The 27,269-nt window shown below is 37.2% G+C and overlaps 1 protein-coding gene across 2 annotated transcripts; it reads right to left on the reverse strand.

The window, feature by feature from the left end:
- Positions 1-466: 466 nt before the first annotated feature.
- Positions 467-26,599, reverse strand: myo5ab (myosin VAb). 2 transcript variants are annotated; one of them, XM_048157823.1, is made up of 40 exons: positions 26,367-26,599; positions 25,921-26,031; positions 24,163-24,334; positions 23,539-23,683; positions 23,283-23,439; positions 23,038-23,181; positions 22,034-22,115; positions 21,721-21,828; positions 21,063-21,169; positions 20,678-20,943; positions 20,511-20,592; positions 20,272-20,412; positions 20,055-20,180; positions 19,882-19,965; positions 19,397-19,531; positions 15,303-15,400; positions 15,139-15,225; positions 13,803-13,911; positions 13,357-13,568; positions 13,055-13,211; positions 12,485-12,724; positions 12,209-12,403; positions 11,284-11,377; positions 9,914-10,062; positions 9,664-9,777; positions 9,438-9,575; positions 9,282-9,338; positions 8,973-9,197; positions 8,736-8,773; positions 8,547-8,627; positions 8,064-8,262; positions 7,876-7,969; positions 7,137-7,280; positions 6,787-6,941; positions 6,553-6,639; positions 6,256-6,406; positions 5,894-6,176; positions 2,026-2,200; positions 1,828-1,908; positions 467-1,744 (listed from the first exon to the last, which is right to left on the reverse strand). In XM_048157823.1, exons 1-40 carry the CDS (start codon positions 26,391-26,393, stop codon positions 1,592-1,594), a joined length of 5,403 nt encoding a protein of 1,800 aa, XP_048013780.1. In that variant the 5' UTR covers positions 26,394-26,599; the 3' UTR covers positions 467-1,591. The 2 variants fall into 2 exon arrangements, with proteins under 2 accessions (XP_048013780.1, XP_048013779.1); XM_048157822.1 differs by having other exon boundaries at positions 7,137-7,283.
- Between the last annotated feature and the right edge of the window lie 670 nt (positions 26,600-27,269).

Here is a 27,269-nt window from a genome sequence, read left to right on the forward strand (position 1 = left end):
CTCTCACAGCTCAGGATTCAGGTCTGTCGAGAGCATTCAGGAACAAAAGAAACACAAGATGTGTCCAACATCTCAATACATAAAGACACTGAGAAGACTTGAATGATGTTGAATTAATGAAAATGAAGTGATGGCTGCATAATCTTTTAACATTTTAAATCAGCTTTAACAACCAAATATACAAAACAGCATAAAGTTAAAATATTAAACCTGTATATCAAGCATTATTTACATCTCTGTGAAACTACTAACATGTACATTTGTAATATAATGTTTTTCCCTCAATTTTTCTCATTAGCAAATGGAACAAAAGGTCATCTTGGGTGTTACAATGTCAAATATTCAGTATACATTTTCTACATCTTGATATACATCACACTTTTCTCAGTGGTTTATATACATAAACCATTTTTCCTAGTACTTGTCATATTTTTCTAAATGAAGCCTTACAATAAATGTCTTTCTATACAGTATATTTCATTTTTAATCACTATCCATTGGTTTCTTGTTAGAGAATTTCCTAAAACTTGCCAAAAGTTTTATTTATTATTGCCAATAAATTAAATCAAAATAACGAATTGCCAAAATTCACTTCAATTAGCTTTTCAATTTCATCTGCCAATAGTTATATATTCAAGACCCAAAAATATGGATATGATCAGCCTTTGAGATTCCACATGACCTTCACTGCATTTCTGTTGTCTGTTATTTCATTAGATACACATTACAGAATATGATAATGTTATAATCATTTGTCTCAATGTTTTTACTTTAAAGTACCTGTAAAAGTGAATACATTTGATCAGATTTGCAGTCTATAATGTCAAATTATCTGAAGAAGTGTGCACTGGACTCAAAAAATTTTGCATACAATATTTTTACAAAAAAACTTCCATGAGGTAATTAAGTCATGTCTCAGTTACAAATAATTTCCATTAGCTCAGATATTCTTGATATGTCTTCTTGCTGACCCACATCAGCCACAAACACTATAGAAATGTTCCATCAGATTTCAATGTGTAAAATCTCTCCACAGATCATACTGACTGACATGCCAAAACTTAAAAATATTCAAACTTATCAAAACTTGGGTCCGTACGCAACAATCATATAATGTCAAATCAGTAATGAACACTCTATGAATATATGAAAGCTCTTTTTATAACATTCAACTTCATATTTCAAATGGAAACACTGATTGACAGTTTTTACATCCAACTACAGCACATAAAATACTTAAGATAGTCCTAAAGATCAAGAAAAGTGTTCCTGTCCATTTTCAACCATACAAGAAGCCTTATTAATATGCTTTACAACATTTCATTCAAACATTCAGAAAACACATTTTAATATACAGAACAACTGAAGTCCTAAACATTACAAACCCATTTTAGCCCCAAAAACACATTGCAATAAACCAGCAAATACAGTGAAATGTGTTTAAAATTCATCTCTTGAGTGAAATCCTTTACAGTGATAAAGTGTAAACAATCATCCCAGAAAATGTGACCAAATACATACAATCCAAGGCTTTATTTCAAAATTCTACAGTATCGGTTCGGTAGGTACCGTGATGACATCACTGGCGTGTTTAAACCCGTGTCAGGAAGCTCAGATTGAGGCTGCTGGGGATCTGGATGGTCTCGAGGGCCACAGATGAAGGGTTGAAGGGGAAAGTGACTGAGAAAATGATCTTAGCGTCCATCAGTAACTGAGAAGACTCCTTACGGTCCTTTAATAAATTCTGAGTAGAGAGAGAAGTGTTGAATATGAAAATCAAACAATATCTGCTTTAAAATACAATTAAAACATTGAGAAATGACTCACCTGTACAGACTTTATGAATGATATAGACACTCTCTCCTCAAACTCATTCACTGGTGTGTACAAGCTGAGGATCTTCACAATCTGTCAGAGAGAAACAGACACACAACATCAGAAGTTTCATTTGAAAGGCTAAATTCACCTCCCTCACACACACACACACACACACACACACACACACACACACACACACACACACACCTGTTGGGTGGTGAGAGCCGAGCACATGGTGCAGATGGCGTCTGCGTCGTCCTGGCTCTTCTTCTTGATCTGCAGAAGCTGAGCCGCCTGAATCAGAGGCTCCAGAGACTCACGAGCTCCACTGCCCTGAAGATCTTTATCCAGCAGCCACTCCTCCAGCTGACACACATTATACCTGATGTGAGGAGAAAAACATTTCAGACACAGCAACAGAGTCGACAGAGAGAGTCAATTCCTGTGCTGGAGACACTAGAGCAGTGGTTCTCAACCTTTTTTGGGCCAGCGCCCAAAATCCATTATCCAGGTCCTTTACCCCCCCCCCCCCCAAAACACACGCACGCGCACACACACACACTCAAACAAAAAGGGATAAATATCTTTATTGAAAGTATGCTGATTATTATTCTGTAGCTATTAATAACAACAATATGTATAATTCACATCTGTGTTTTCTTATTATTCTTATTCTTATTATTCTTAATATTAATATTAAATCCGTAACTTTTTTGTATTTAAAATGTAGGCTACCAAATTTAATCAGTGCATGAGTAGCCTACATCATGAATCCATTTTCCAAACCGTGTTTTTGTCTTATCCTGAATATACGACACACCTATAATAAGTGTTTATATTGGGACTGGTTTGAGTCGACACCGCTGCGGAGTAAGTTACAGACTGCAGCTTTCATAATTAAAAAGCATGTCACTGAAAGCCAAATAACAGATTTGATTTGACTGAACAGTGGGAGGAAGCCCATAATTTGTGCAAGGACATGTTGGAACCGGAACCTCCGAAATCTGATCCGGCACATCATTTGGGGATCCCCCTCTCATATAACACCAAAAGTGGTCCATGCCGTGTTTTGTGTTTTCCGACACATAAGCAACATATAAAGCAAAAGCAGTGGCTGTCAAACTTTTTTTAAAGAACGACTTTTTTTTTTTTTTTAATTGACGCGACCAAACCAAGTCAAGCCAAGCATAAGAGTACTAAAATATATAATATACATCTACAGAACAAGAATAAAAACTTATAAGTAGCTTATAAACAAGCCCAAACGAATTAATTTGAAGCGAAACTGAAAGTAAAAACCGGTCTTCTTAAGCAGCCTCGAATTCGGCACGAATTCAAATGTTTCCATATTAGCAATGTATTTGGATGCTGAACTTTTATTTATTATGTCAAATAGGATTTGTACTTCACTCCCGTTTCAATATCAACGAAAACAATCATCCTCTTCACATGAGCAAAAATGTGTTTGGCAGGACCAGTTTCAGCAGTGGTCACGCTGAACGGCACAGATAGGATACTACGGAGTATGTAAAATGAGCAGTGTAATTTTTTATATGTTTGGCTGACGGTATTTTGTTTTGATAATAAACAGGCTGCAATGTCAAGTTTGCAATGAATATGTTGAGTGTGCACGCGAGGCGCCGGCGCGATCACTTCAACTGATACCAGCAGAAACAAAAATACTCCGTAATTTATAGATATGAATAAGACATTATTCGATACTGCGAAATTTACTTTTATACACTCACACTAAAAACAGAACATTATGCTTTTGCAAAATAAAGAAAACAGGATGCGCTTTTTGCCATCTCAGTTTCCTTTCCTTGAACTTGTTAGTGGAGCGCCGCGCCTCACAAAAATGAATCAGACTCAGCAGTATAGGCTAGGCCTACTATTGGGCACAGTTTTTTTTCTTTCGCTTTGTTAATCAATTAAGTCAAATATATTTTGTTTATTTATTCATTTCAGACTATGCTTTTTATGAAAATGCCAACCCATTTTTAAGTCTCGTGACACAGGATTTGAAATCCTGTGATATAAAGAATAAATTATATAATTACATAAATTATAGACATATAAACTTCAATGACGATGTTTTCTGAAACTTAAGCGTGCAAGTCGCATGCTTTGCATTATGAAGGGAATTTGTGACTACAGAGAGAGCTATTTGTGTTGTTGGATATCGTTTTATTGAAATGCTGTGAGGAGACGCAGAAGAACTGATGAAATACTGGTTAAACGCGTATATGCCCATACACTGGCAGTCTCCACATGAACGCGCTCGCGCACAAAATACGAGTTTAAACATCTGATTTCTATGTCGAGGGCTGTTTGTCAGACTTTGTTGGGCCCAATGCATAATACCATGGTGTTTTACGCACAAATGGTCACTACACACCATGAGTATGCCAATAAATGGTTTCCATCACCTTAAGGCGCATTTGAACTAACGCAAAACTCAAGATAATCTGCGTCTGCCTATTGAATTTCTTTGATAATTCTGACATTATTATGGCTATTATATTATGAATGGAAGAATAGGAATGCAAGATTTGTTGTGACACCTTATAAACCGAAAGAATAAGGAATAGCATAAGTCAATTTAATTAAAACATAAAAATGTAAATTAATAAATTATTTTAAAAAGGACAAATGAGTAGACATTTAAAATTGTTGTGCAATACTTGTTCTATGTTAAATGTTTGATTATTCATGTTAAATGTAAAAATGCTAAATAAAATAGAACAATAAATTAATAAATATAGTAGGCCTATATTAAAAATAAATAGACATATGAGACTGTTTATTGACATCTTTAAAACATAGTTTAATAAAGCCAGCATTTAAAAACAATTTGACAGTTTTTTTATCCATTTGAAAATATAGTTAAAATATGCTATTATAAACTCGTAGGGGCAACAAATCAACTTCCGACTCTCTCCCATGACACTCAGAGTGTGGGCTGTCATTGGACAGTAAAAACGACCGTACGATCATTTCAGCGCTAATGTGTGCACTTAGGTTTTATTACGCATTTAGGAGAGTATTGCTTACATTAATCTTACTTTCGAAAAAGATAAATAAATACAATCATGATTTTTCATGAAAAATTGTTATAATTATAGGCTTAAATACCTTGGTATCAGCTTGTTATCATCAATGGTATAATTTATTTGGTTTGTCATGATTAATTTGTGTCCATAATCAGTAAAAAAAATAAAATAAATAAAAATAAAAATAAAAATCTTCTAACAAGAATAAACACATGAACAATTAGATTAAATTATTATTGTATTATTAGTTATTTTTAACTAGCTAGCCTATCTTGAAATTATCAAAGCAGCGTTTTGCGCTCAGATGTGACGGCGAAATTAGGCTACCTAAATGTGATTACAGAATTTTAAATTAATTATCCATCAAATTGTCATTTTCTCCTTACAGTCTTGCGAGTTAACAATAATGCCCAGTAAATTACTTTGTGAACAAAGAAAACATTTTGTCATTAGGCATTAAAAATGTAAAAGTTTTACCTTATAAATAGAATTTAGTTTCATTCATTTTAAAATTCGTCACTGGAGTGAATGGGAACATGATTTATTGAAAATATTTGAAAATATAAGTGGTTCTTAAGTCAATACTATTTTAATGGCTTGTCAACTTTCCATTCCTCCGCTGTGTGGTTCAGTGGTGGATTCAAGCCACCACCGGATTGTTGTCAGCGCGAAACACATTTTTGTGCACGTGAATTCTTGTCAGCGCTTGAGCGCTGGTCTATGACTGGAAAAATAATCGTTGCAAAAGAAATGATACATAGCCTAGCTTACATGTTGCGTGAAACTGGCAGATTTTAGAATGTTGTATAGGCAATTCTTTTGTAATTACAAGTTTAATCTTGTCTTGCCTGGATCTTTGGTGTAAACTCGTGAACGCCCCCCAAGAACACCAGAACGCCCCCCTTTTAAAAATCTTGCTTCCAACGCCCCCCGTTGTTCTCTGAACGCCCCCTGGGGGGCGGTACCGCCCCCGTTGAGAAACACTACACTAGAGGAATTGACTCCCCATCACTAGTCAGTACCTGATCTGCAGGCCTTTACTCCAGGAGCACATGTCCTTGCGAAGCAGTAAGTTGTTGAGTGTGACGCAGCAGATGAGGTAGAACTGCTGTTTGATGACCTGTCGGACCAGATCTGTGTCGTTGCCGTGCTGGAGCAGTGTGTAATAGAAAACATCCAGCTGTTTCAAAATGGACTCCAGCGAGTGAGAGCTGTCCTCTGGGAAACTGGACGTGCGCTTCCTCATACCTGTGGGCTTCACGCCCATCACTCCCTGAATGGTCTCCTGCTCCAACATGGCTGGTGCTGGGATGAGGAAAAGAGGGAATGATCAAGAACGGATAATAAATATTGAAATCTTTATAACCTGATCATGCAGAGTTACCAATCATGGGGTGTAAAATGTTCTCTATGACCCTGATGAGCTGCTGGTAGATCTGGATGGCTAGATCGCTCAGAACCTGGCAGTACTCAGACAGGTCAAAGTTCGTCAGACAGTGTTCGTTTTGCCGAGGGGTGTTGTGCTTTGTGTAGCCCTGAATGATGTCAGGAAGAAATAAAATTCATATAGCAGTGAATAATTAAATATACATGTATATATTAGGCATGTGATAATGCCTAAAATGCTTTCTAGGTAGGCTGCACACTATGGTTTGAAACACAGCCAGACAATCATGCCTACCTCTTCTCCGCTGTACTGCTTCAGACAATGTAAGAAGCGACAGGTGTTTGCCAACCAGAATGAAATGGTCTCAAAATCCCCCCGTTTCTGTAAAGACAATCGGTTATTATTGAAAAGGTTCACAGTATCTTCTATCAGATGTTTTTTTTTAAAAGAATCTGCACAATGTTTTTAATGTAAAGATGTTTTAGTCATCTCATATTCCAGCATTTTCTGTCTGCGAGAGTCTCTCACCTTCAGTACGCTCTTGATGGAGTTGATGGAGGAGTTCAGGAGGGTGGAGACCCGCTGGTCATCGTTGGCGTAGTCGGCGTGCCGCAGACACATGAAGAGAACGTACGCAGGCAGGCCTGGGATCAGATTCACCGCCACACCTCGGGGTTTGAGCTCTGGTAGATAAACATCATGATCAGAACACTGAAAATGACTCTTTCCAATGAAATACAAACTAGAGTCAAAGGTCAATAAATTTGGAATCCATTTGTTTTTCTTTCCATTCATCTTTGCATTGATGAAGCAAAAGAAACAATATGAATACATTTGTGTTTTTAGTGTCTGTGCGGATATTCTGATGTTCATGTCACCTGTGATGAGTATCTTGAATAGTTTGTTCTCGTCTTCTTTCCTGTACTCCAGCATGCCCCGGAAATCCCTCTCTTTCCGAACGATGCTGACCATGCGACCGCTCTCGCCGACCACGTCCGGAGAGGACTGCTCGATATGAACACCTGCTGCCACCAGCAAAATATCAATATTAATATTTTATACATAAAAATCATCCTGGGATTACGGAAGAGGATTAGGGCCAAGCAATAATAAAAAAAATAAAACCATCTTGAGATTAAAGTTGTTAAATTTCGAAAAAAAAGTCGTTAAATTACAAGAACAAATTCGTTAAATTATGAAAAAAAAGTCGAGATAAAATGTTGAGAATAAAGTCATTAAATTAAATTAAAGTTTTATCTCGACTTTTTTCTCGAAATTTAACGACATTTTTCTCATAATTTAACGAATTTGTTCTCGTAATTTAACAACTTTTTTCTCGTAATTTAACGAGTTTATTCTCAACATTTTATCTCGACTTTTTTTCTTGAAATTTAACGAGTTTTTTCTCGAAATTTAACAACTTTAATCTCGAGATGGTTTTATTTTTTTATTATTGCTTGGCCCTAATCCTCTTCCGTATGGGATGCCGCTGCAACAGTAAGTCATATGTAGGCACATAATTGCATTTTTTTAACATGACAAAAAACATGAATTCAGTTAAATGGGTCCAATCTTGACAGAGTATTGATATTATGAATTCAAAATAAAAATCTTTACCCTCAGCCTCTCCAAACTTTTTCATATATATTTTCAGGTGTTTCTTTAGTTTGCGGATCATTTTGTCCTGTTTCCCCGTCTGTTCCAAGAGGTCCTATAATTGACAGAATTCATTTTAATACAGAAGAATATGATCATCGATTGATGTCAGCACATGTATATTTTTCAGAGTGAGAATGCATGCACACCATGTTTTGTTGCGTGAGGCGACTGATCTCGTGCTGCAGGCCTGCTTGTATTCGAGCGTCATGCGGAAGCTCCAAGCTGTCTGACATCATCTGCTGCTGCTGGTCAAGCTCCGCCTTTAACCGCTGAAGCTCCGCCCTCAAACCCTCCACCTCCTTCTCGTGGGACTGTCCCTGAGTTTGCAACTGTGACGCCAGAATCCTGCAGAGAGATGTATTTAAATATTACTCAAAAGATAGATACTAAAAATCATGTTATTATTCACTAAAACAGTTGGATTTTTACACAAATTGTGTGTTTAGATCAATATTCAACAAAAGGATTTTTTAGAAAAAAAAAAGTTTATAAAATTTTCTTTAATGGTGGCATTTAGCCCCTTTGTATCCTCAATATAAAAAGCAACAAAAAAGGCTTACTGGATGGTGTGTATGCTAGTGCGTATGAGAAAGATTAAGTCTTCATATATTTCATCTATTTTATTTTACCTGTTAGTTTCTTTCAGGCTCTCATAAGCCATCCAGAGCTCTCCATCCTCATTGAGCTCATGAAGGTCCAAAGTCGGGGATCTGAGAGAGAAACGGTCATGAGTGACTTCCATTATAAGAAATGTTACGATGTGAACATGGGTATGATGAAGGTAAATACAAATTTATGAAATATAAAAGCTGATTTACCTGCTTGATTCACCTGAATCTCCTTCACTTCCTGTTTCCTGAAAAGAGAAAATATTTACCAAGCAGATTTATCAGGTTTTATCTATAATTCAATAAGAGAAAAAAAATATTTATAAATGAATATAAAAATAAATATAATATAATATTTAATATACAATTTTAATTATCTCATATAATTTTTTAGGTTTTATTGTCAAATACCGTCAAATGTCTGAAAGGAAAAGGTTTGCACCCTACCTTATGTTTAAACGCCTCCTGACTGACCAGCTGAGATCGCAGAATAAGCACCTCCTCCTTTCGCACCTCGAGCTCTTCATTGGTGGAGTTGAGCTGCTCGAGGACCACGTTATACGCCTGACCTCCAGGAGACGCCACCTTTGACCCCTTCCCCTTACTGAGAGACTGACGGAGCTCCTGCAGATCTTTCTTCAGCTTCTTATTGTCAGACTCCAGCTCCTGACGCTGAGAGCAGATCAGAACATGAAGATGCACATCTATATATTTCTCTGAACATGACAAAGAGTTTGTTTGGTTATATTTTTGTACCTTCAGAGCCTCATAGTCTCTCTCAGCCACTAAAATTCTCTGACAATCTTCCAGTTCCTGAAAACACAGAGAACAAACTTGCATGACTTCCAGTACATGATGACAGAATTTCATTTTTGGTTCATTATTGGGCCTGAAATATATAACACTATTTACTTTAGTTTGCTGCTGTTGTAGCTGCTCTTCTTTGGTGTCCATCTCACTCTGCAGGTCCATGTTCTCCTTCTCCAGCTCAGTGACTCTCCTCTGCAGCTTCAGCAGGAGGGAAACATCAGCTGCCGTCTGCACAGCGTCCTGGACGCATCAAACACATCCATTATATTCCATCATGACAGAAAAAATGTCGAGAAACTCAAGAGCCATACTGTCATTCAAAACTGACCTCTTTTTCCATCGTGCTGACCTCTGACCCTGTGAGCACAGAGCTGTGGACGCTCTCTGTTTGGCTGCTGCCGTAGCCAGAGTCGACTCTGTTATGTCCAGGTTTGGAGAGATCCTGTTTAAAAAGATTGGTAACACAAATTGGTTTATAATATTGAAAATGTTTACTTTTAACACCAAATATATCATTATTTAATTTCATCATTGTGATCTCATGTTTGTATAAGTAGCATGGCATATCTTTTTCTTACCACAGCCTCCTCTTTTTCTGATCTCAGATCAGCGTAGCGCTCCTCCAGTTTCAGGTGTTCGGTCAGAAGGTTCTGGTAACGGAATCGTTCCTCGTTCAGCTGTGCTTGCAGGTGCTCAGTGGACTCCTGATGGGTCGACTCTGCTTTTTCTGTTCAAGATAAAATCAGAAGGAATGAAGAAATGATTTTGTTTAAAATCACTTTCCTGACATGTAAATCCACCTATTGTACATTTTTAACCATGACTCTGTTTATCTGCTATCCTATGCTGTAGAGTGAGTGCCCATTGAGATGAATATGAATGCTAATAGTTAATTTTCTCCACATATTATAGATATATTACTTTTGTATTTTACTGACTAGAATATTGAAGGTGCCCTCGAATGAAAAATTGAATTTATCTTGGCATAGTTGAATAACAAGAGTTCAGTACATGGAAATGACATACAGTGAGTCTCAAACCCCATTGTTTCCTCCTTCTTATATAAATCTCATTTGTTTAAAAGACCTCCGAAGAACAGGCGAATCTCAACATAACACCGACTGTTACGTAACAGTCGGGGTGTACGCCCCCAATATTTGCATATGCCAGCCCACGTTTCCAACATTATAAAAGGCATTAGACAAGGGCAGCCAGTATTAACGTCTGGATGTGCACAACCAAATCATCAGACTAGGTAAGCAAGCAAGAACAATAGCGAAAAATGGCAGATGGAGCAATAATAACTGACATGATCCATGATATCATGATATTTTTAGTGATATTTGTAAATTGTCTTTCTAAATGTTTCATTAGCATTTGCTAATGTACTGTTAAATGTGGTTAAAGTTACCATCGGTTATTATTGTATTCACGGAGACAAGAGCCGTCGCTATTTTCATTTTTAAACACTTGCAGTCTGTATAATTCATAAACACAACTTCATTCTTTATAAATCTCTCCAACAGTGTAGCATTAGCCCGTTAGCCACGGAGCACTATCAAACTCATTCAAAATCAGAAGTAAACAATATAACAGTATACTATACTCACATAATCCGACGCATGCATGACGAACACTTTGTAAAGATCCATTTTGAGGGTTATATTAGCTGTGCAAACTTTGTTTATGCTGTTCAAGGCAAGCGCGAGCTCTGTGGGCGGATAGCACGGGATTTAAAGGGGCCGCAGCATAAAATCGGTGTGTTTATAATGATGCCCCAAAATAGGCAGTTAAAAAAAAAAGAATAAAAAAAAAAAATCTATGGGGTATTTTGAGCTGAAACTTCACAGACACATTCAGGGGACACCTTACACTTATATTACATCTTTTAAAAACATAATCTAGGGCACCTTTAAGATTTGAAGCTTTCCTCCGCCAAGCAAATCACCTTTTATCTGCTGCTCCTGTTCCTGGATCAGTCTGTTCATCTCATCTTTCTCACTCTTCAGCAGTGTGTTCTTCTCATTGAGATCAGCGACCATCTACAGATATCATATTTGGCAGTATGCATACTTTTTATAAAAAAATATAACATCCTTTTCTGACCTTTGTAAGTGGTGGTTGAAATTCTGCTTTCATAAAGCACCATGGTAATATCGTATTATCACATTTTGGACATGTACCATGCTATTCATTGAAGTACCTTCAATATCATAGTATATGAACATGATAATCATTCAGTACCATGGTAGATCAATCTGACACCATCACTGTAATACCACAAAATTACCATATTTGTTGACATGTTATATATACACACTACTATTCAAAAGTTTAGGGTCAGTTAGATTTCATTGTTTTCAAAAGTCTCTTAAGCTGCATTTGCTTGATAAAAAAATTACAGTAAAAACAGTAATATTGTGAAATATTATTACAATTTAAAATAAGTGTTTTATACTGTAATATATTTTAAAATGTAATTTATTCCTGTGATCAAAGCTGTATTTTCAGTATCATTACTCCAGTCTTCAGCATCACATGATCCTTCAGAAATCATTCTAATATGCTGATTTGCTCAGGAAACATTTATGTTGAAAACAGTTGTGCTGCTCAATATTTTTATGGAAACCCGACACAAAAAAAACAGCATTTATTTGAACTAGAATCTATTTGTAACATTATAAATGTCTTTACTGTCAAATTTGATCAATTTAATGTGTCCTTGCTGAATAAAAATTATAAAAAAAAAAAAAAAAAAAAAAAAAAAAAAAAAAAATTTTGAACAGTAGTGTATATATATTCTATATAATCTAAACTATTAAAACACTATTTTGTCTAAATAAATAAAAAATAAATAAATAAATAAATTGTACCTCTTTATTCTTCTCCAGCTCCTGACGAACCAATTCCAGCTCCTCCTGTAACGATGTCACCAGGTCTCCGCGGTGACGGGACTCTTCTTCCACCTCCTGAAGAGTCTTGATCCGCACATGCAACTTCTCCATCTCAGCAGCGCTGTGGCTCTCTAGTGAACTTATTTGCTCAGAAAGCTCTCGGTTCTCCTTATGCTGAAGACATAAAAACACATTGTTAATCAAACATGGATTCCTCCTTAGATATCACGAGGATGAAAGAGCGACGAAGGATACCTGCTCATCCAGCTTCCTCTGCAGCTGCATGATCTTGTTCTCCATGCCGACATTGAGCTTCTTGAAGTGCTCGACCGATCTGGCCTCAATCTTGAGTTTCTTGAGCTCTCGACGGGCCAGCATCCTGCGCACGCAACACTGCAGATACACCACGGCACGCTTGATGCGACGGAAACGCCAGCGGGCCAGAAAGCCACGCACCCAGCGCTGGATCAGTAAAGCCTTGCGCTCAAACACCAACTGTGCAAGAAAACAAGATGTCAACTTTGCATGTCAACTTTTGTATAACAAAGACGTTAGATCGACAGAAAACAAATTGATTTCTTGGCTGGAAATCGAAATCACTTTTGCCAGCTTCACATCAATTCAATTAATGTTGAAGGACACTGGAGTAGATCATGAATTCAATATGTTGAAAATATACTATTATTTATTCTGAAACATCATATCCTGTTGCTTATGTGTTGTGGTAAATATTTTGAGTGTGATCGCACCTTTCAATGAATGAGAATTAGCAACTCTCTTTACTAAGAAATAACTGTTACTCATTCCTGAAAGCAGTTTTCGTACCCGTTTGTACTCCAGTCTGGCTGTATATCCACGCAGTAACCTCTGAATGAGAACCGCCGCCGCTTTCTGTCGCAGGTACTGTCGCCTCGCCGCCCACATGCGCGTGTTCTTCTGAAAGATCACTGCGGCCCGTGTCCGTCTCAGGTTATTGCACAGGCTAATCGAGGGCAGATAAAACACACACTCTTGGGTTAGTTTCCAGCCAGCAACTGATAAAGTAAAAGTCTTCAGTTATAAATAAGTTGTCTTCATTTACGCTCAACTCATTTCACGAACTAAATAAATTTGCGAGCGTCACCCACCATCGAGCCTGGTGTCCTCTGGTGTATTTCTGCAAGGTAATGGCCGCCTGGCGAATTTGCAGGTATTTCTTGCGGGCCAGCCAGCAGCGGATGGTTTTTTGGATGTTGATGCAGGCCGTACGGAGTTTGTCCGCCCTCAGCTTTTCCAGGTAAGCCACCTGTCCGGCTCGGAAGAAGATCTTTGTTTTTCCGAACTGGTATTTATCTTTGTTCTATAGAGAGGGAATGGAGTAACATTAGACTGTTCAAAAAACCCAAGCAGGTTTGTAGGTGTCCGAGCATGGTCAAAATCGACTTTAAGCTGATTTTAGAAGGGTTGTGCGCACTTTTTGGGTGGGAGATCAGCTTAAACAAGCTTAGAACATCTTAAACCAGCCATTTTGTTTAACATGATACATGTTCTTTGTATAGAGAAAGAATTATATTTACAAAGACAAGTGTGATACCTGTACAAGCCGCTCTAGGACATTCTGGCAGGTCAACTTCCTGTCTGAGAGGATATCTTTCTTCCTCATTAGAACACGATAGCGGCTGAAGAACTCCTGGTAGGTCCACCTGACCAGAGGGAGTTAAAGCAGCATTAAAACAGATTCCAGATCAGTTAAAGCATTTATAGATGGGTTAGCATAAATAATTTGTTTTTTGCAAGTCTAAAGCAGTTTTAAACTTAAATACAAATATAGCTGAGAGCAGCAATTATCAGGGTTCAAGAGCATTAAGACCTTTAAACATGCGTAAAATGGTATTATGTTTTATTTAACAAGCCTGTAACCATTTAGTTGGTTTTTGAAATAATCTCCAATATTCAAAGAATGATTCGATGGACAGCAGCGGTCCTCGAGGCAAAGTTACTCAGTTCTACCATGTTCTACCATGTGGTATGAATGCCATGAGCGTGTGTGAAAAATCGGGTGATATACAATTTTTTACACACGTGAAAAACGTGAAGGCGCCCACCGGTGGCTGATTTCTTTCGAATTTCTTACAGGACTCTAAGGCCACGAGTCAAACAGGCCCAGCGAGTTTCATTCTGATCGGCCTCCGTTAACCTTGTCTGAAGTTCATTGGCTGCCGCTAGCCGTGTTTTTCGAGATACACCAGTGTCCTCAAAGGCAGTCTTGGCACCATGGACAAAAACACTGCATGCCAATTTTTAAGTCTATCAGACTTAGGGTTGCATAGTTGTAGCCATTTTTAATTTTTTTCAGTGTTATAGCGCCACCAAGTGGCCAGTCGCCACGTCCTTTTTCACGTGACCGCAGAATGAGCTCTTACATATGTGTGCCAAGTATGGTGAAAATATTTCATTCCATTCATGAGTTATAGCCATTTAAGTAAAAGTGGCTCCGCCCACTTCAAACGTTTTGGCAGCCCTTAGAGACCGTGAACTGAAATTTCAACTTTTATAATTATTATAATTATAATTAAATATAAATGCATTTTATAATTATTGACAATCAGTCTCCAGAGAATCTTGTTGCACTGGTTTGGTTTCCGATCGGGCCAAAAACCTAAGACTAGTTTGCAAAAGTATAATTTCGACAAGCAAATCCGGGGGCATGCATTTTGTCCATCTTGAGCCAAGGATTCCAATGATGTAAGCTACGCGCTTGATCCCCCAATAAGGTTTTACTGATTTTGCTATTAGTTCACCACTTCATAAACTTTGAAGATTGGTGCTTTAGAGTAAGTCACAACTCTGGTTCCCTTGAGTTGGTCACAGCCAATCAGATTCCAAGCAGAATGGACACTAGTAAGACATGTCAGTCATTGAATCAGCACCTGGAAGGGAAGCCTGTGGCTGAGATACGAATGGTCTCGAGGACTCCACACGCTCTGAGCTGCTGAACGGCTCGATGGGGGTCCATTCTAGAGACAGAAAGAGAAGAAACTATGATGACCCGTATTACATAATGGTGGATTATCTCTGAACTCATCTTACTGACATGAAGGGAGCTTTAACATCATTTGGCTTGATGCAGCGCACGTAGTGTGGGGTGGTGGCGTTCAGCGTGTCCATGAGCAGGTGCAGAGAGTTCCGGAACTGAGAACAGGAGGAAGGAAAACAGATAAGTGACACTGTAATTTTCTATGAAGAGATTTGGGTGGATCATTTTTTTTCCAATAGAGAACAACAGTGATTTTTCAGCATGCTTGGTTCTGGAAGTCATTTTCCGTTACATGTTCTTAATGAATGGGCAAAAACAGTCATTTTTTTTTTCATACTATGGAAGTCAATGGTGCCCGACAACTGTTTGGTTACCAACATTCTTCAAAATATCTTCTTTGCTGTTCCGCAGATCAAAGACATTCATACAGGTTTGGAACAACTTGAGGGTGAGTAAATGATGACAGAATTTTCATTTTTGGATGAATTATCCCTTTAATGAATCCTTGCTTAATAAAAATATTAATTCCTTTTTTTTCTTCTTTTTTTTAAAATCATACTGACCCCAAACTTTTGAAGGGTATTGTATGGAAGCTTGTTTCTGCCACTAAATAAAAAATAAAAAAAGGTAATTGCGACTTTTTATCTCACAATTCTGACTTTTTTTCTTGCAATTAAACTCGTAATTCTGAGAAAAAAACGTCAGTCTTTTTCCCCCTCACAATTGTACATTATAACACACAATTGCGACTTTATTTCTCGCAATTCTGACATTATGTCTCACTATTCAGACTTTGTCAGGTAATTCTGACTTTATATCTCACAATTCTGACTTTATATATCGCAATTCTGACTTTATAATTCACAATTCTGACTTTATATCTCACAATTCTGACTTTATATATCGCAATTCTGACTTTATAATTCACAATTCTGACTTTATATCTTGCAAATTTGACTTTATATCTTGCAATTCTGACTTTATATCTCACAATTCTGACTTTATATCTCACAATTCTGATTTTGTCATGCAATTCTGACTTTATAATTCACAATTCTGACTTTATAACTCGCAATTCTGACTTTATATCTCGCAATTCTGACTTTATATCTTGCAATTCTGACTTTATATCTCGCAATTCTGATTTTGTCATGCAATTCTGACTTTATATCTCGCAATTCTGACTTTATATCTCGCAATTCTGACTTTATATCTCGCAATTCTGACTTTATATCTCGCAATTCTGACTTTATAATTCACAATTCTGACTTTATATCACGCAATTCTGATTTTGTCATGCAATTCTGACTTTATAACATGCTATTCAGACTTTGTCTCGCAATTCTGACTTTATAATTCACAATTCTGATTTTGTAACTCGCAATTCTGACTTTATAACTTGCAAATCTGACTTTATATCTTGCAATTCTGACTTTGTCACGCAATTCTGATTTATATCACGCAATTCTGACTTTGTCACGCAATTCTGACTTTATATCACGCAATTCTGACTTTATAATTCACAATTCTGATTTTGTCATGCAATTCTGACTTTATAACTTGCAAATCTGACTTTATATCTTGCAATTCTGACTTTATATCACGCAATTCTGACTTTATAACTCACAATTCTGACTTTATATCACGCAATTCTGATTTTGTCATGCAATTCTGACTTTATAACATGCTATTCAGACTTTATGTCTCGCAATTCTGACTTTATATCTTGCAATTCTGACTTTATATCTTGCAATTCTGATTTATATCACGCAATTCTGACTTTGTCACGCAATTCTGACTTTATATCACGCAATTCTGACTTTATAATTCACAATTCTGATTTTGTCATGCAATTCTGACTTTATAACTCGCAAATCTGACTTTATAATTCACAATTCTGATTTTGTCATGCAATTCTGACTTTATAACTCACAATTCTGACTTTATAACTCACAATTCTGACTTTATAACTCACAATTCTGACTTTATAACTTGCAAATCTGACTTTATATCTTGCAATTCTGACTTTATATCACGCAATTCTGACTTTGTCACGCAATTCTGACTTTATAACTCACAATTCTGACTTTATATCATGCAATTCTGATTTTGTCATGCAATTCTGACTTTATAACATGCTATTCAGACTTTATGTCTCACAATTCTGACTTTATATCTCGCAATTCTGATTTTGTCATGCAATTCTGACTTTATAACATGCTATTCAGACTTTATGTCTCGCAATTCTGACTTTATATCTTGCAATTCTGACTTTATATCACGCAATTCTGACTTTGTCACGCAATTCTGACTTTGTCACGCAATTCTGACTTTATAATTCACAATTCTGACTTTATAATTCACAATTCTGACTTTATATCACGCAATTCTGATTTTGTCATGCAATTCTGACTTTATAACATGCTATTCAGACTTTATGTCTCGCAATTCTGACTTTATATCACGCAATTCTGACTTTGTCACGCAATTCTGACTTTGTCACGCAATTCTGACTTTATAATTCACAATTCTGATTTTGTCACGCAATTCTGACTTTATAATTCACAATTCTGATTTTGTCACGCATTTCTGACTTTATAACTCACAATTCTGACTTTATATCATGCAATTCTGATTTTGTCATGCAATTCTGACTTTATAATTCACAATTCTGACTTTATATCACGCAATTCTGATTTTGTCATGCAATTCTGACTTTATAACATGCTATTCAGACTTTATGTCTCGCAATTCTGACTTTATAATTCACAATTCTGATTTTGTCATGCAATTCTGACTTTATAACTTGCAAATCTGACTTTATATCTTGCAATTCTGACTTTATATCACGCAATTCTGACTTTGTCACACAATTCTGACTTTATATCACGCAATTCTGACTTTGTCACGCAATTCTGACTTTATAATTCACAATTTTGACTTTATATCTCACAATTCTGACTTTATATCACGCAATTCTGATTTTGTCATGCAATTCTGACTTTATAACACGCTATTCAGACTTTATGTCTCGCAATTCTGACTTTATAATTCACAATTCTGACTTTATATCTCGCAATTCTGACTTTGTCACGCAATTCTGACTTTATAATTCACAATTCTGACTTTATATCTCGCAATTCTGACTTTGTCACGCAATTCTGACTTTATAACTCACAATTCTGACTTTATAATTCACAATTCTGACTTTATATCTCGCAATTCTGACTTTATATCACGCAATTCTGACTTTGTCAGGTAATTCTGACTTTATAACACGCTATTCAGACTTTATGTCTCGCAATTCTGACTTTATAATTCACAATTCTGACTTTATATCTCGCAATTCTGACTTTGTCACGCAATTCTGACTTTATAACTCACAATTCTGACTTTATAATTCACAATTCTGACTTTATATCTCGCAATTCTGACTTTATATCACGCAATTCTGACTTTGTCAGGTAATTCTGACTTTATAACACGCTATTCAGACTTTATGTCTCGCAATTCTGACTTTATAATTCACAATTCTGACTTTATATCTCGCAATTCTGACTTTGTCACGCAATTCTGACTTTATAACTCACAATTCTGACTTTATAATTCACAATTCTGACTTTATATCTCGCAATTCTGACTTTATATCACGCAATTCTGACTTTGTCAGGTAATTCTGACTTTATAACACGCTATTCAGACTTTATGTCTCGCAATTCTGACTTTATAATTCACAATTCTGACTTTATATCTCGCAATTCTGACTTTGTCACGCAATTCTGACTTTATAACTCACAATTCTGACTTTATATCACACAATTCTGACTTTATATCACGCAATTCTGACTTTATATCACACAATTCTGACTTTATATCACACAATTCTGACTTTATATCACACAATTCTGACTTTATATCACGCAATTCTGACTTTATATCACCCAATTCTGACTTTATTTCTCACAATTCTGACTTTATATCATGCTATTCAGACTTTATATCTCGCAATTTTGAGATAAAAAGTTGCAATTACCCTTTTTATTTCATGGTGGAAACAAGCTTCCATAGTAATGCATATCTAAATGAATGGCTATGAATGATTCCTTAATGAATAACAGTGATGGATCTGGGCTTTGTTGGTCAACTCTAACCTGCAGTCCAACTGATTTCTTGTGCTCCCTAAAGGACTGGGTGGTCCGTCCAAACTTTGCTCGACCAGTTGGCGCTGTGGTGCTCTGAGCCGCAGGTGTTTCCTCATCCTGGAAGAGCTCAACCAGCAAAGCGAACTGTGAGGAAACAAGAGAGCGTTTATAACAAAGAGCGATATGTATGCTACTTATGATGATTAGTGGTTCTCAATAGGTTATTTGCATTTAACACTGTCTTCTGCTGCTCTAAATTACCCATTTTGGGTTGCAACCCACAGATTTAGGAACCCAAAAAAGGTGTTCATGAACTGAACAGCAGGTGGCGATACTTCTCCAAAGCCATGTTGAATCATAACTCTATTTTTAAGTCACTGTCTGAGGGAGTAGAGAATAACATTTCTCAAGCTGAAACATGTTCCTGTGGAGCCCTAGAAGCTGCATTTCTGTGCCAGAAAAATGCTTAGTGAGCTATGTTGAGTTTAACACACCTTGCTAGCTTTCAGCACATTAATCTGTTCTTCATTGACTGTGTCTTTATTTTTCTCCAGAAATCCATCACACTGGTATTCAACCTAAAAGAGATATAGAGAGAAAAAAATGGCACAGATTTCTAGAAATTCCTATATGATCACATAAAAGCTGCATATTTTTCTTCATGTACCTTGTCTGCAAAGTGCAGTATGATGAAGGCTGTGTTAGACATGCGCGGCTTCTCAAAGTGAGAGCTTTTCTTCAGGTGAGTGTTGTACAGCTTTTGCGCCCATGATTCATCTGAACCTTTTGGCATCTGGACACATCAAATTAAGGGATTTGAAAAGTTCATCATAAAAGAAAATATCATAATTATCTAACAATTATGCTTTAATAATGTTTTTTACAGTGCATTCTTCGTCTAAAAGATCTAGCAAGCCCATCTTGGCCTCGATCAGGTTGATGCAGGGCTGGTTGTCGTAGAAATCGATGAGCGTCCATGGTATCTGCTCCTTCATGTACTCCTCCTGCTCCAGTTTGAACACGTGCTGGAGGGGAAATGCTTTCTGTGAGTGGTGATGTGCTCGGACATGACTGCTCATTTCATGAATGCTGGAGCGGCTGACACATGTTTGAAAATGCTGACCATGTTAAACTGCTGCTGGAGCTTCTCATTGGCGTAATTGATGCAGAACTGCTCGAAGCTGTTCACCTCGAACGTCTCAAACCTGGGCACAACACAATGTACGTTTTCTGCAACTGCATTTTTGTTATAAACAAAGCATGAAGATGAAATAAAAGCAGCTCACCCACCCATAGATGTCTAGGACACCGATGAACGAGTGCGGTTTGGAGGAAGTGCTCAGGGCTTTGTTGACCTGGCCGACGATCCAGGAGAAGAGCTTGGCGTAAATGTGCTTCGAGAGAGCGTCACGGCCGTTCACGGCCTCCAGTCGGGTAACAGGCTTGTTTAGGGTTTCTGTGGCGGTCTTGAGTTTTTTATGGCACAACCAGTGAGCCATGGACTCGTACGACACCTCAGTGAGGTCACAAAACACTGCCAGGTGGCCACTCTCATCCTGGACACAATGCAAGCAATATAGTGTGCCATCAAAATGCATTTACATTATTTAGTAGACACTTTTGTCAAAATCCAGAATGTGAATTAAAGAAATCATGTATTCTCGTTGCGACTCACAGAGACGCCACAGCTAGAAGATCCTCTCTCCTTCACTTCTACATTTCCCAGATGAAGAATGGCTGACAGGATTTGGAACAAACCCATTTGGTGTGCCTCGGTAATTCCTGGAATCGGCAAATACTGGCACGTTTGTGCTTGAATGACTGAACTAAGAGTATGTGAAGAACCATTAAACAGGCTCTTATCATGAGGAATCTAATTGTCCTTGATCTTTACAGGTAAAAGAGCTTTATGTACAATGAAAACATGCTGTAATTTCCCTAGTCCAAAAAGACTTTAAACTAAGCTGCAAAATGGCTCGTTCTGAAGTCAGAAAAATTTGTACATTATTATAATGTCCATGTTTATGCATCAACTATTAGGTGTTCAGAAACCTGGCCAGTTCAATCATGGAAATGAAATAAAATAAAATAAAATAAAATAAAATAAAATAAAATAAAATAAAATAAAATAAAATAAATTTCCATTAAAATCAAATTAAAAAAACTAAAATCAAATTAAATAAATTATGTAAAAAAAAAAAAAAAAAAAAAAAAAAAAAAAGATGTGACCCCTTTTATCGTTCTAATAATAAATTAAGACAATAAAAGAGAGACATATGGGATCCTGTTGTACAAAACAGCAGATGGCACATGGAAAGGTAAAGTATTCATACCCAGCAGTGAAAAGGCTTTCCTTGTGGCCTGCATCTCCTTCAGGTCATTCACTCCCTCGATTATGGGACTTCTGCCTTGGTTAGTGTAGGGAAAGTCATCAGCGCTACCTTAAGAGAAAGACTGGTTACTGAAGAAAAGAAGTCCACCCTGAGGGGAAGTGATGAACAGATTATCTTACTACAAAATATTAGCTGTTGGTTGACTTAAAACCTACAATATCATATATAACCCTTTATAACCCAGTCAAATGAAGATGCAATGCTCTACTTGACTGTTATTTATAAACTCAATCCGGAATGGGCAACATATTACCTAACTTCAGAGGTTCAAACTCGGGTAAATGGGCGCAGGCACAGAGCTGATAGAAGATGTGATAGTTTCTCTCCTCACTCGCCTAAAACGGGAAAAAGAAACTGATCACTTTAGTGCAAATCAAGTGACATTCCCACATAAATACATCAAACTTTATATTTATTTTTGATATTAAAGTGCCCCTATTATGCCATTCTTAAGGGTTCTAATTTTGTTTTTGGCGTCTCCTACAATAGGTTTACATGCATCCAAGGTCAAAAAAACAATAATTTTCTCATAATCTACATCACAGCACTTCCTCTCTTCTCACAGTGTCTGAAACGGTTCGATCAACAATTCTGTCTCTCTAAACCCCTCCTTTCTGAGAGCTACTCTGCTCTGATTGGTCAGATAAAGCCCAGTCTGTTGTGATTGGTCTACCGCTTACAGCGCTTGTCAGATAAAAACGCCCATATCTGAATTTCAGCTTCAGATCTTCCTCAGCATTTGATACAGAGTGATATATACAGTAGCGATGGTGACCATGAGCTTGAGTCCTCTTCCTTTGGAAGTGCATCAAAGTGGATTTGCTTTGGCAGCGCAGAAAACAGCGTCTTCTGGTCATGTCGACAACATGAACCAAACTCTTCAGGCCTCAGCTACAACTACAGTGTTTGAGGGTCAAAGTAGACGTCGTTCACAGGTTGCCAATGAAGACTACAGGCTGGCATTATCCAAATTTGTTACAAACCTACATAGGTTTGTGCAGGAAGTGAGACTGGAATTACTGACGACTCGTTTCAATAACAATAACTCCATCTGCACTTTGATCTCTGAAACTCTGCAGACCTTTAGCATTCACAAACATCTATATTAGACTCTACATGAAAGCTAATATTCGAAAAAGCATAATAAGAGCACTTTAAAGCTACTAAGTTTTATATTAATGAAATTAATTGTGACTCATGGGTCATTCAAACTCTATAAATCAGCATGTAGTAGAGACGAATGAGTATAAGACTAACCTGGAACACCACTCTAGACTTTTCCAGAAGGTACGTCCTCATGTTGGCTCCGATAATGTGGTGCTTCCTGTCAAATCCAATCTCAATGTACTTCCCAAAGCGACTACTGTTGTCATTTCTCGTCGTCTTGGCATTTCCAATAGCCTACAGACAGAAGAAAACCCCGATATGACACAGAGTTTCTAAGTATAGATCTATTTGATGTCTAGGGAGGAGTTTTTACAGGCTAGCAAAGTTAGTCATACCTCCATGATAGGACTGGACGCCAGCACCTTTTCCTCCACGCTGGACTCAGCAGAGGATCCGCTGACTGTCGCAAAGTAACGCATGGCATATTTGGCAGAAACAGTCTTCCCTGCTCCAGATTCTCCACTCACGATGATGGACTGATTCTTCTCGTCTCTTACAGGAGGAGGAGGAGGAAGAGAGATATCATTGTCACTGCCTATGGACATATTCTTAGACATACTATTTGTATAACAAAAAGATGTGTGCACATACCTGGCCATCTGTTTATAGGCCTCCTCTGACACAGCAAAGATGTGAGGGTCCATATCACCCATGTTCTGCCCACTGTAAGCATTAATGATGTCGGATCCATAGATCGGAAGACTTTCATATGGATTGATGGCAACCAGGATGATGCCTATTTTTATTTTAAAACAAATAACTTGATTTTTACAACTTTTGGAGTTCTGGGTCAAAGGTCAAACTGAATTGCAATGCAATTTTTGTTGCATTTTTATATTTGCAACGCTTCAGACTTTTTTTAAACTTTGCATACTGTATGCAAAACTGTCTAATCTAAGAACAGGAGTCCAGAACTCAAAGTCTAATGAGCTGTGCAGTGCAGATGACACACAAGCTCTGCTAGGTCATGTTTTATGGTTCATATTCCCTAGTAATATCTGCTGCACATGGGAGTTTCAAAGTCTACAGGTCATTTAAACAAAAATAATATATAATTAAAAAAAAGTAATTTTTCTAAAAAAAAAAAAAGTGAATTTATCAGAATATAATTATCCTCAGACTGATTTCAAACTGACATTAAACTAAATAGGAAACTATTAGTTTAATATATCTAGAAAGCAATGTCATAGGCAGTTGAGGTGTCATTTTCATTACCGCAGTAGGTGTAGATAAGCTTGGAGTCTGTGAATCGGACCCGGAGGTTGTGCAGTACGGCCGGTTCATGGAGGTAACTGAGAGCCGTGAGGTCGTTCTCGCCCACCAGGATGTCCGGGTTACGAAGATGAGGCAGAACGCCACTCTTTGGGTCCAACTTGTACTCGACCTCCTATGAAAAGACACTACAGTTCAGCTGAAGCTCATGAGGAGAACTATAAATGCTCTTAAAGAGAATCTATTGCCTTCCAGAGGTGTAAAGAGTACCTGAAAACCATAGTTGAGTAAAAGGTCTGACACCTTACAGCAAAAATTACTTAGGAATTGTAGAGGTTAAAAAAAAAAGTTTGTTATTTTGGCCTTGTCTGCCCCGATGCTAAACCCTTATTAAGAAATAAATCTTTTCTTTTCGGCATCGCTCTGGTAGTGAGACTCTTTTCTTACTTTTCCTGTTACGGCTGACCCATAGACGGTCGTAACAGAAATTGGGGGCTCGTCCGGGATTTCTCTCTTTATTACAAGTCACCAATTCCAATATGACTTGAGTAAAAGTCTTAAAGTATCTGATTTTAACAGTACTTAAGTATTTTACTCATACTGAATGTAAGATTAAAGATGCACATGTGCTCAAATCTAAGAGACAAGCCAATGAAAAACAAGAAACAGCTCATTTGTGTCAATATTGCAATAAATCAAGGTCGACACAACAGTCTCTTAAACATCTACAAACACTCAAGTCGCAGTTATGTTCAAGTGCTCACAAGTAAACCATTATCCTTCAAATAGTTCTCTTTAGTACGCCGTATAAATTAAATAATTTTAAATAAAATTAACTAGTCAAAGCCTCGTGCACTGGACGTGCTTGTTTTGGCGCCATCACCGGCAGTCATGTCTTCATCTTATAAACATCTGCAATTCAACAACTACCTGCAAATGCACTCGCATTTGATACAGTACCTTCAATGCCCTGTAGATGGTGATATTGCTTATTTTGTAGCAGAAATAAACTGCTGCAAAAAAAGTTAGTTGCCATGCAAAATGCAACTCATCAAAATTACATATGTATTGGAGTGAAGGGTACATATACTTATTCAAAAATGTAGTCAAGTATAATTTCTTTGATAGTCAAACTACCCAAAAGATATCTAAGTACAGTAACTAATGACATTTACACCACTGGCCTTGTCTTCCAAACTTCCACTGTACATGCATTGCTGTGAATGTGATTTTTGTTGGTTTTTCTGTCATAATCAACAGCATGTTGTCAGTAGAGTAGAATTGAAGTTCATCAGATCATCTTGTCCACACATGCAGCTTAAATAGCAGTTATATTGTGGGTAAAACATGCAAAAGCTTTCGCTATCACTGACACACTAACAGACAGGAGATATTTACCTCAGGAAAACCACAAGCTAAACTTAACAGATATTTTTCTTTGCCCTAGTGACTTTACACAAATGATAAGGTTACCATTTGCCAGCAGTGAAATAAACTGTGGCAACAGCAATGGGTGTAGTTACTGAAATATGCTGGAATTGGATCTCCACACCCGTTATTTTTCCACACAACCAGTCTGACTCAACTCTGCCTCAAACTTGACTCAATGCTGACTCAAGCAGACTATGAAAGCTTTAAACCACCTGATCTGGTCAAATGTGCGTCATGCTTTCCCTTCATACCCATGTTGGATGGGTAAACTGGAACAAATCAGGATAAACACAATGTGGAAACCATTTGAAGTACAAGTGTTGCTCTCACCGTCTCATCCTCCAGCTGTAGATGCAGGACAGTGTCTCCAGGCCTGTAGTCTCTGGTCAGCTCTGCTGATCTCCACACCTCTGTGGTGTCTGGGATCCAGACTCGAGCAAACTGCAGGTGAAGAACAATGAACATCAAGTTAGTTTGAATAATAACAGCATTTATTTAAAGCAATTCAAAGCAGATGTATATCTTATTTCAACTTCATTCAAGCATATGATTGTTTTATCAATGCTTTCATGTTTAAAACAATTTAATATCATTGATAATTTTAGTGTTTATTTTTTTGGATACAATAAAAACTGAATGTTTGACAATTAAACAAACAAAAAAGAAGCCCCTTTAAAGTTCCCACAATCCAGTTGTAAGAATGCACAGTCTGGATGATAATGTTTCACATGTTTCATTGCTCAGATGTGAAAGCTGCGGGGTTTAAACTCTCATACCTTCGAGTACAGCTCCGGCGCTGCCATTGAGCTCCGCCTGAACTCCCGTTACTCCAGAAACATCGCTACTCTCCGCGTCTGGTACGATTAAAAAAAAACAGACTGTCTTTGAGAAACGCCAAAGTTTCTGCAATCTGTTGGCTGGTGGTGTGGAAGAAGTGTGACAGCCGCCGGGGAAACGCATTGAGCGGCACAGTTTAATAACTAACAGCTGTTCTTGTGGATCGTGATGCTGTGTGGACGCCAGGGGGCGCTTGGAGGCTCAAAACGCGGATTCCTCCATTGAGCCGCATTCAAATCTCAGGGTTTTTGTCTCATGGGAAGAATGTTTATACAAAATAGTGTAATCTATTTATTATGTTAATTATGAAGACAAATATCTGGCAAACACATGATGCCAGCAATTTTATGAAACGATAAAAAAAAATCACCTGGTAATCACAAACAACTATAATTGGTCCATCCTGACATCGCTGAGAAAAGTAACAGATACCACGTGACAACGCTATTAATGTGATAATTAAGCAAAATAAAGACGCTGATAAATTTCGATAGCCAATTAAATGTTTATAGATTGTAAAACGTGCATTGTTTTTTAATATCATTTATTATAAATTAAATTATTATTTATACTTCGAGTATATCACCAATTAGAAACCACTTCCGGGGAGCCAAACCACGCCCATTTCATATTTCATAATGTTCTTCCCGCTTTTTCTATTTCTGTGCATGTTTCTGTGTGGCAATCATCCTTGCCAGTTTCTTTAAAGCATGCTGGGTATAGAAACGAGCAATCCTTTTCTTTTGTCATTTGTTATTTTCCCAGACTTTTGTACAAAATACTTGTTTTTTCTGTTTTATATTATACATTGTTAACCGTAAAAAAAATTATAAAATAGTCGC

This window comes from Megalobrama amblycephala, linkage group LG15, assembly GCF_018812025.1.
Source record: "Megalobrama amblycephala isolate DHTTF-2021 linkage group LG15, ASM1881202v1, whole genome shotgun sequence".
Lineage (NCBI taxonomy): Eukaryota > Metazoa > Chordata > Actinopteri > Cypriniformes > Xenocyprididae > Megalobrama > Megalobrama amblycephala.

Excerpts from the sequence above, each read along its gene's own strand:
- myo5ab (XM_048157822.1), bottom strand. The coding sequence starts at position 26,393 with ATGGCAGCGCCGGAGCTGTACTCGAAG. Across the intron at positions 20,944-21,062 it reads CTTCTAGCTGTGGCGTCTCT|GATGAGAGTGGCCACCTGGC; the intron begins GTGAGTCGCAAC and ends CATTGTGTCCAG. Across the intron at positions 1,909-2,025 it reads CGGCTCTCACCACCCAACAG|ATTGTGAAGATCCTCAGCTT; the intron begins GTGTGTGTGTGT and ends TCTCTCTGACAG.